Consider the following 9939-nt stretch of genomic DNA (forward strand, 5'->3'; position numbering starts at 1 on the left):
ATCCTCCCCTCCATCTTCAACCCATCAATCAACCTCTCACACGATGGCGCCCGCACAGCCCGAGCTCAAGAAGGTTTGTGCTCATGTTATTCACGCTGCTCTTCCATGATCCCCGGATCATGCGCCAGACTCTTTCCTATTCTTCACCTCCCTCCCCGCACTAGTATTCGGCTAACCTTTGGAACCCGGCAGTACCTCGACAAGCGGCTGTTTGTCCAGCTCAACGGGAGCCGCAAGGTCATCGGCGTTCTCCGCGGATACGATGTCAGTTTTTTCCACTGCTGTCTTCGAAATTCTTAATCTCTGGGGGAGGGGGAGGGAAAGTGTCCTGGCTGACAAGAAACTAGGTCTTTCTGAACATTGTGCTGGACGACGCGGTCGAGGAAAAGGATGGTGGCGAGAAGGTCAGGATAGGCATGGTGGTATGTCCTTCTGATCACCCCATACGCAATCTCTTCGGGGGATCTCTATGTCTCCCGGGAGTTATACCCTGCCGCTTCTCAGACGACGTGCTAACCATGCTGTAGGTCATCCGTGGTAACTCGGTCGTGATGCTCGAGGCTCTGGAGAGAATTGGCGGCGACGACCGACAGCGGGAGCGGTGATTTCGAAACGTTCTTCATGTATCTTCTCTTTTATCATACATAAAAAAAAGACCGACAACCATACCTGGCGTTTTGCGGATGATGAGCAAATGGTGCTTTCCCCATCATTATATGAATACAGAAACTCAGTGTGACCATCGCATGGATGACGTACAGCAAGAACCCGAGACGAACGTCTACATCTCCATTTGGTCAGTGCCAAGTGTCCCGCGGGTCGTTGAAGCGTACATGTACCTCTGTGTACGCCGTGGGCATATTCTGCTCTACCCTCCCCCGATCAAACATTATAGCTCCCATGTCTGTCCCGCCAGCTTTAGCTGCCGCCACGTACAGTACAGTTGACACGTGCACGGCTCGTGGGGATACCAAGTTGGACGGCTCGGACAAAATCAATAAACGCGGCAAAAGTTGACACAGATTTTTTTTAAAAAGAATTATATCCATTATCCGGTGAAGTCAATGATGCGAGAGAAAAGCCTCGTCTAACGCGAGACATTGGTTAAGCAAGAACACAACGACGCCGATGTTATCAAAAACAACACGCATAGCAACAACATGTATGGTACACACACACTCCCGGGCACTACTAAAGGGAGCGACGCTCTTCTGAAGGGCCTCATCCATCTTATCCATTCCGTCGATCCGTCTTCCTATTCTTCCTTGGTTTGTCGTTCCGTCTTATCGTTTGTTGGGTTCATTCATCGATGGGTGGAGAGGTCGGCCGTTCAAGACGACGACTTGGAAACACCGGCCCCGAGGACACCGGGCAGCTTCTCCTCGCCCACGCTGTAGAGCATGCCGACGCACGTAGTTAGGATGAAGACCATGACGAGGGTGAAGCCGGCAAAGAGCCAGAAGGCGACGCTGACGTCCTCCTTGCTGCATGTCTTGCCGGCCCAGTGGGTCAGGCTGCCCGACTCCTCGTTGATGGAGCTGAGGCAGTGGCACGCGAAGCACGAGTCCTTGCTGCTGCTGCCGTACTTGTTGGTGCAGCTGCCGTGTCCGGAGCAGTTGCCCGTGGCAGTGACGCAGCTGTCCTCGGACGAGAAGCAGGCGGGGATCGAGGCCGACGTCGAGGCGCCGGACGACTTGTAGAAGACGGAATGGTCCTCCTCCTTGGGCGACGACGACACGTCGGGCGCGTAGGCCTTTGCGTAGGAAGAAGAGATGACCTGCTCAGACGTCGACTGGCGGCGGTGCAGGGTCACCTCAGACCACTTCTTGGCCGAGGCAGAAGCGGGGAAGAGGACCAGAGTCGTCTCCATCTCGCCGGAGCGTGCGAGCTTGGCGAGGTTGGAGATTTGGCGGGTGAGATCCGAGAGAATCTCGGGGTTCTGTGCATGTGTCAGCGGTAATGAAATTCTCTCCTCCCATCGCCACGGCCCCGTGGTACTCTATTTCCTTACCTTTTGCACGTTGTACTTGGCCACGGTGGATCTGCCGCTCCAGCAGCGCTCTTCAAAGGGGTTGGTAATTTCATTGACAGAGCACTCGTGGTTGCTGGAGACGCCAGCGTGCGCGTAAATGTCGTCAGAGACGAACTTGTCGTTGGCCTTGGGCGAGGGGGCGTCGGCAATAGTGAAGCTGGGCTTGGTGTTGAGCTCGTGTCCCGTCTCCTCAATCTGCTCGTCCGTCATGCCCTCGAGCATGACAACCAGCTGGCTGGGCTGCTGCTGCGACTGGGACGGCATGAACAGGGGCTGTTCGGCACCGCCGCCGCCATACTTGTTGAGCAGGGTCACGAGAGTCTCCGTGTCGGCGGAGTGGGGGATTTCGGCAGTCGAGGCACCCCTGCCGGCGGGGGCGAGCCTCTGGAGGAGAATGAGGCGCGCCTCGCTGGGGGAGACGGACAGGTTCGACTCGACGGCGGCCTCGTCGTTGGACAGGATGTAGACGTCGGCGGCGGGGGCTGCCGCTGCCGCAGCCGCACACCCGGCCAGGACAGCTGTGAACCCAAGTGTGAGCTTCATCGTGTGGGATTCGACGGGATGACTGTGGGCGGCGGGAGGGGGGTGGATTGACGATGAAGCGTCGTTGGATGGTTATTCCAAGGAGACGATTGATTGTTCGCGCAACGTAATATCGACAGAGTTACATGCAGCTGTGACGGGAGGTACGTACCCTGTAGTTCCAAAACGCCGGAGATTTCGGACAACAGATGATCCGATATACACAGTGTTTCTACACATGTCCGCCGGCACTGGACCCGCACAGATCGCACGGTGCAAATGACGCATCGCCGAAAACCAGACCTGGAGTCCCATTGTTCAGATCCCTCTTCCCGCCACGCAATCATGACTTCTTGCCTCATATCATAGCCCTCTTTCTCTTGTTTCTCCTTCTTTTTTTCCGCCCTTCCCCTCCCTAGCCTTTCTTAAAAGGACTTGATACCTCTCGAGGGGCTAACAAGTCACCATGCTGTCCCGAACAGCCGCCTCACGGCGAGCCGCGGTTGTCACGGCTTCCGCCGCCGCAGTCCGCGCAACGACACCACGAATCGCCGCCCTCGGGCAGAGAGCGTTACTCCCCACAGCCACGACGATGTCAGCGACGAGGTCGATATCCGTATGGCCTTCTCGCAGCAAAAAGCCCATCGACCCCACCCTACCCGTGTACTTCCCACAGCCGCCGCCGCCGTCGCACCAGCACCAGCACCAGCACCAGCAACGTCTCCCGTCATGGAGAAAGGTGCGGTACGCACTCTTCACTCTGCTTGTGTACTACGCGCTGTGGCAGATATATATGAGCGTGGTGCTGGACCCGCTTCTCGACTGGGCCGAGGAGGAGTGGGACTCCTTGTCGGAGAAGGAGAAGGAAGAACTCGAGGAGGCGGGCGAGGACGAGATGGACGAAGAGGAGGAGCCCCTCCTATTCCTCCCATTTCCCTTCACCACCAAGCAGATTGCCCAGCCGCCGTACCGGGGGAGCGATCCCGAGTGGAAGGAGTTTGTCAAGGTGAACAAGGATGAGAAGAGGAAGAAGGATATCAAGAGTGAGCAATGCCCAGTGTTCTCCAGGCCTCTCTTCCGTGTGGCTGGCTGGCTGACCTTTATCCCCTCTCTCAAGGATCCCTCGCCGAGACGGTACGGCGGCGAGCCGAGGCCAACCCGGTCATCGTCAACTTGATGGGCGGCAAGACAACCAAGGTCAGGAAGATGTGGCTCGACATAATCTACCCTCCTGCTCCGCCGCCAAAGCACTACATCTCAGGGTATGTAATCATTTACTGTCCTTTTCTTTGGGGGGGAATCATGTGCCGTCTAACATGTGCAGACTGATTGTCGACTACGACGGCCTCTTCTGGGGTGACCGGTCCATCGAGACCGTGGCAGCCAACCAGATCGACGCAATCATGTACCCCAAGGCCGTAGCCATGGCGGTCTGGACCTTCTGGGACGTACTCCTCAAGCGGTCCAAGGACGACATTTCGCGCGCCCTCGGGCTTTCGGGTACCCAGGAGCCTGAGACATCATGGCAGTCCGTCATCATCAACCGTGGCAAGGAGCAGCAGCAGCAGCAGCAGTCCCCCGCGGCAGGAACGGTTCTCAACCCGCCATCTGCGGCGCCGTCGTCCAACGACAATCCACAGGCCAAGGCGTCGCAACCAGGCTCTATCCAAGGTCCTCCTGACTTTGCCAACCTGTTCAGGAGGCTAGGCGGCGGCGGCGCAGGCGGGGAAGGCGGCGAGAGAGGAGACGGTGCTGCGCCCGCCAGCCCCATGTCGCAGAGCGTCATGTTCGCCTTCCAGGCTGCGTCGCTGGTGCTGGCCAAGAACTGGAAGCGCACGGAACACCACGTCAGCAAGGGGTGTATCCGTGTCGACGGGATGGTTGAGCTGCAGGGCCGCTCCGCCTTCATGGTCGTGTACGTCCTCGGGTGGTACGACCCCAAGACCGACAAGTTTATGAAAGTCGAGACCAAGCTCAAGCACCTGGTCCAGACGAAGCAGAAGCCCTTGGGTGGCAAGTAAAGCCCTGGCAAGATGCACAGTGTATTCTTCTTTTTTTTTCTGGTTCTTATATACCGGGGAGGGGGGTTGTCCCCCACCTTTCTCTTTGTTTATATTCAACGGACATACATGGCGTCGGCAGTGGGAAGGGAGGATGAGCATAGTTAATGTACATATTACATCTAAAGAAGAAGAAGAAGAGAAAAATTCGCATGACTCCCCTCGCCATGATATTACAATCCCCAGTAGGTATAACGCCCCCCCCCGGTTCAGATATACACAATCTCCCCATGTCAATAAGTCTGATGCTATGTAAAGTTTCATATGTCTACGTGTAGTTAGACAGACCCAGCAAGCCACCTCAACAATGGCTAGCCACGGCTGGATGTCAATTTAGCGGTCTCTTCGTTTATCCTCTTTTTTCTCCCTGAACGGGGTCTAGAAGGGACCCTCGTGGTAGGGGCGTATGCCTGTGATGTCGCATGTATACCCTCCTCGATACCAGGAAGGTCTTTCGTAACAGGCAGGTGGGTAGGTATTGTGCCATGGCCCATCACTTTTCGGGTGGGCTCTTGATCAACTCGCCGCTGTCGCCGTCAGAATCTGGTCTGACGACTTCATCGGAAAAGGCGACAGTCTTTGCCCCAGAGGTCTTGGAGGCCGGCTCGAGTACATCTCCGCTCCAGGGTCTGCACTGCATGACGTGCTCTCCGCAGCGGAGACACGTCCATCCCTCGCCTTCCTCCCTCTCGAGGCGGGTGGCGAGGCAGACGAAGCAGTAGATGCAGCGGCAGGGAATAGTCTCGTAAGGGTTCGTGATGTCTGTCTGGGCGGAGCCGACGACACCACTAGATGCGGCGGCGGCCATGACCTCGTTCTCACTGGTGGCGGCGTCGTTCTGATCCTGGTAGCAGATGGCGCAGGTCCTCTCGGGGAGGAAGGCGTACGGGCCATCTGCGGATCGGTTGGTGGAGTCGGGGTCGGCATCGGCGGGGCCCGTGCTGACAATCTCTCTCGCCTTGCGCCAGGTGCGCGACAGCCAGCGACGCCAGCGGTTGATCCCCACCAGGGGAAGGACGAAGAGGAGGAACTCGGTAAAGGCATGCCACACGAGCTGGCGGTTGAGGTACTCGAACGAGACCTCGCGGCTGACCTGGCTTGTGGGCGGGGTCAGCCGCATGCGCAGCAAGCGGTCGAGGAGAGTGCGGTAGCGGCCGTTGAGGAGAAAGACGAGGAAGGAGACGGCCGCGGCGGCAGCGTGAGCCGTCGACAGAGCCGACGTGATGCGGGCGAGACGGCGCACACGAGGGGAGGGGCCTTGGCCGGCATCGTCCTCGTGGTCGACAAGCCAGTCCTCCCAACGCGTCCAGACGTATCTTCCGGCGACTGTGACGAGCCCGTGAAGGCCCTTTTGCCATCTCGACGGCGGGACGAGGACGCCCGGATCTGAGCTACGGCTGCTCCGCGCATCCGTATATCGCAGGTTCTGCAGGGCAGCACCATACGTGGCATCGTGGTCCCAAACCGTGAGCTTGAACAGGGCCGCACGCAGGGCCAGCATGATCTCTGCCGACCAGTCGTCCTGGAGGTGGCCCCCGGCAAAGTGGCGGAGGCCGTCGCCAACCTGGGACTTTAGCAGCTCCAGCAGCTCGGCGTCCAGCAGCTCGGCGTCGGCCTGTCCCACCCGAAAAGCCGGGCGTGTCCCCTCCCGCGACGACACGGCGTCCCACAGCGGCGCCAGCGACCCGGACAGGAAGCCCGGGAGGGGAACACGCTGCAGCGCGGCGCTCACACGTGATGACTCCCGCTGGGCGGCGATGCGTGCGGCTGCCTGGTCCTCGCGGGCCTGTCGACGCGCTGCAACGCGCTGCTGAGCCTGGACAAAGGCGGACGAGTCGGTCATTGCTGCGGCATCGGGTCGGTCGGTCCGAGTTGTCGATGGGGGGCCCGTTTCGATGGCGGTGGTCGGTATGGGAGGGGGGGGGGGGTTTGATGAAAGTGATGGGTTATTCGCTGTCCGTACGAGCAGGCTATCGGTAATAATAGTGGTTATTGGACTGCTCAGACGTAGTCAGTGCCACTGCCACAGGGGAGCCGAGGTCTGGGGAGCGGCCCACTGCAGCGGTTTCCCCCCCTCCACGGCACAGGGCGATTGCCGAAGACGTACTACATGTACAGATCTGTAGACTCGGTATTATTCAGAAGAGCGCATCATATTACCAATACGGTCGGGTTTCTTTCCAGTTTCCTTCCATGTAAAAACCATATCTAAAAGAAGAAGAAAGTCATCTTTTGGAGGACTCGTCGTCTCCATCGCCCAGTTCACGTGGCCTCTGAGCGTCCGCCCAAGGGTAAGGGCTCCTTCGCGCAACGACTTCTCGCACCTTCCAGGTCAATATTTGATTATGAATATCTTGCCCGAGGAAGGTGCAACGCAGGTTAGTGCTCTCCGAGATGATGTGCAGAGACAAGACAGGGAAGGAACCGTCTTTTCTCCTTCCGTCACATTATCAGCAGACGTCACCAAGGCAGCGTGGTCCCGATCAAGTGCAAGTGCCGTGGTTGGATACTAGACAGCGAAAGCATATGTAAGCAGCGCCGTCAAACGGGCTTCGTAAAACGCTGGGTTGCTTGAAACGTACCTCGACATCGTCAGTCCATATCGCCATTGCACGATCCGATATCTGCTTACGCCGTTCTGTGCAAGTTCTGGCGGCTGCCACTGGTTGACCGTCCATGAGACCCAAGACCGCGACGTCAGCCGCCGCCATGTGGCACCCAGACCCTGACCAACTTGGCGTTTAGCCCACTGAGGCACTCCCCAGTATTGCCCGTTCATAGTAGTAGTGGTGGTGTGTGACCTCCTTTCGGGCAGTGGGCGTCCCATCATGGAGTGTCATCCGCCCGAAAGTCGAAGCCTGAGACGCCTGATGCAAGGGAGCATGTGCACCAATCGGTGAAGTCGGTAATATTACCACTAGCAGTGCTCTATTACACCAAGACTCCTTCAACAACAACAGCAACAATCTATCACCACATCCCTCAACTCTCAACTCTCGATTCTTGACAGTCCCGACTTGTACTTCGGTCGATCCGTCGTCATATGACCGCCAACCCCCCTCCCCATCTCATTTATCTATTGTTTCCATGACTCACACCCACACATATCCAAGGCTAAACGCCATGGTTCCATCTTCACTCTGAACCCCAGTCATCTGTTTCACACTCACCCCGCGCTTCTGCCTAGTTTCCGGCGGTCACCATTAGAGATACAAAACAACAGAACAAGCATAGCGATAACCCTTCACTCACGCAAACCTCGCTTGATCCTTCTCACTGTCTCTCCTCCACGCCCATGACCATGGCCTCGAGGCGTCGGTCCAACCGCAACATGCCCGAGAATGTCTCGGGGTCGTGGCGGATGGTCGAGGGCGATAATGAAAGCTTCGACACCTCCGTCGTTCCGGCACCTCAAGATGATGACGACGATCACGCTGCCGACGAGGGTCCGCATCAAGGTGCCTTCGAGCCATCTACCCACCAATCCTTCTCTGGGGCTAGACATCTCCCCGCCCATGACAGCAGCAGTTCTCGGTACGGTTCCCAGGACAGCGACGATAAGAGTAAGGCTATCAGCTCCCAGGACAGCATTCGCGACTTCTCACGCCACCAAGATGACCCGGAAAATATCCTGCGCTCTCCCTTCCGGCCGTCTATGCCCGGCGTAGAGAAGAGCGACGGTCCCGAGCTTCGGATGCCAATCCTCGGATCGGACGGCAGGGGCGGAGATAGTGTACGCCGCAACCCCAGACGTCGATGCACCACCAAGACCGAGAGCAGCACGGCGGGGGCATCCGGTGGAAGGGCTTCATCCAGAACCCGAGGCCATAGACATCGCTCTCCCGACTTGAACTCACAACCCAGATTTGAGGTCTTGGGCCTCGCCCCTGCTGCCCTGATGAACCTACTTCTGTGGGCCGCCAACGTTGCCCGTCTTGCCCTGGTGTATGCCCAGATGCCAGTGGCCATTCTGCTGGCCGTGTGGATCACTTTGGGCTCATTAATCATGGTCGAGAACATGGTCAAGCAGTCCATCAAGACGTCTATGTCACCGCTGTGTCTCCTCCCCGGCGCCGTATCAGTCTTGCATCTGCCATTTTGTCCGTCCTCGGATCCACACCAACCCCCCGCGGATGACGAGCCGAGGATGGTCGAGTTCGACGATCTCATGGGTGTCCAGGGAAAGCTGGAGCAGGTGCTGGAGACCAGCGCCGACGGCGTGTCGCTGCCGTACGAGATGAAGCGATCCGAGACAGCCATCCGCGACCTGCGAACCCTGGTGCGGGCGAGCAACCTACAGTCGCGCGAGGAGCTGGTGCAGGAGTTTGGCAGCTACATCGACGTGTCACGGCGCGCGGCCGCCGATCTACAGCGCTTCAACACACACTGCGGCGCCACCGTCGACAGCGTCATTGCCATCAACCGCTGGACGTTGCGCTACCTCGACACGCTGGCACCCGCCAACGACCCCGTATCCACGGACCTTGGGTTCATGACACGCTGGTCGAACTGGGTCTGGTCGCCCTTTCTGCCCGAGAACCCCTACTACAACGACTTCATGATACTGAACAAGTACGTCGAGCACGCGGCGCACGTGTCGGATCGCATCACGACGCTGATCCTCGAGGCGCAGACGGTGTTGGCCCTGCTTTCCCGCGCAGAGGACCACCTCGGCCTGATCCACGAGCTGTCGTCGCGCGACGCCTCGGCCGTAGCCGACCGCCGCGAGGACACGCTCTCCCTCCTGTGGAGCATGGTGGGCGGTAACCGCGCCCGCCTGCACAACCTGTCGCAGCAGATGGCGCTCCTGCGACGCGTCAGCATCCAGCGGTCCGACGCCATGCGCCGCGTCCAGTCCCTCATCCTCGAGCTCGAGGCCATCCAGGCAGGGCTCGAGGACCTGCGCGATAGGGTGGCGGCTCCGGAGCTCACGCTCTACGCATTCAACACCATGCCCCTCAGCGTCCATATTGAGACGATTGACCGGGGTATTCAGAGGTTGGAGGATGCGAGGGCGAGGATCACGGCTGCCGAGACGGATCGTGTGCGGGATGCCTTGTCAAGGGTTGGCATTGTGAGTGAGCCATGGTTGGAGGGGAGGTGAATGTCCTAGAAAAAAAATTCATCGTCGGTTGTTATAATCATCCCTCTTTTTTTTTCTCTCTGCCTTCTTCTTGGCTTTATACAAATCATATGGCGTGGGGTACTCTAATGATACATATTTCATAACTCTTAACGGGCATCGAGAGTGAATGACGACGATAATTATTACCTTATTACCACGGGAATGAATGGATGGGGATCAGACGGTCGAGAAAGCCGGGG

At 58.1% G+C, this 9939-nt stretch overlaps 5 protein-coding genes across 5 annotated transcripts; 3 read left to right on the forward strand and 2 right to left on the reverse strand.

Annotated features, from left to right (window-relative positions):
- Positions 1-43: 43 nt before the first annotated feature.
- GMORB2_3855 (small nuclear ribonucleoprotein G) lies at positions 44-605 on the forward strand (the record flags this gene model as incomplete). Its single annotated transcript, XM_035465831.1, has 4 exons — positions 44-73; positions 193-264; positions 348-422; positions 528-605. The coding sequence occupies 4 exons, from the start codon at positions 44-46 to the stop codon at positions 603-605; spliced, it is 255 nt and encodes an 84-aa protein (XP_035323668.1).
- A 725-nt stretch (positions 606-1330) lies between these two features.
- GMORB2_3856 (GAL4) lies at positions 1331-2575 on the reverse strand (the record flags this gene model as incomplete). The annotated part of the gene is made up of 2 exons (XM_035465832.1): positions 1331-1939; positions 2012-2575. 2 exons carry the CDS (start codon positions 2573-2575, stop codon positions 1331-1333), a joined length of 1173 nt encoding a protein of 390 aa, XP_035323669.1.
- A 445-nt stretch (positions 2576-3020) lies between these two features.
- On the forward strand, positions 3021-4575 carry GMORB2_3857 (uncharacterized protein; the record flags this gene model as incomplete). Its single annotated transcript, XM_035465833.1, has 3 exons — positions 3021-3597; positions 3672-3816; positions 3879-4575. 3 exons carry the CDS (start codon positions 3021-3023, stop codon positions 4573-4575), a joined length of 1419 nt encoding a protein of 472 aa, XP_035323670.1.
- A 532-nt stretch (positions 4576-5107) lies between these two features.
- Positions 5108-6457, reverse strand: GMORB2_3858 (peroxin-2; the record flags this gene model as incomplete). Its single annotated transcript, XM_035465834.1, has 1 exon — positions 5108-6457. The coding sequence occupies one exon, from the start codon at positions 6455-6457 to the stop codon at positions 5108-5110; it is 1350 nt and encodes a 449-aa protein (XP_035323671.1).
- Positions 6458-7915: 1458 nt separating this feature from the next.
- Positions 7916-9718, forward strand: GMORB2_3859 (uncharacterized protein; the record flags this gene model as incomplete). Its single annotated transcript, XM_035465835.1, has 1 exon — positions 7916-9718. The coding sequence occupies one exon, from the start codon at positions 7916-7918 to the stop codon at positions 9716-9718; it is 1803 nt and encodes a 600-aa protein (XP_035323672.1).
- Positions 9719-9939: the final 221 nt, after the last annotated feature.

The sequence above is a fragment of the Geosmithia morbida genome (assembly GCF_012550715.1).
Source record: "Geosmithia morbida isolate 1262 chromosome Unknown scaffold_2, whole genome shotgun sequence".
NCBI classification, from domain to species: Eukaryota; Fungi; Ascomycota; class Sordariomycetes; order Hypocreales; family Bionectriaceae; genus Geosmithia; species Geosmithia morbida.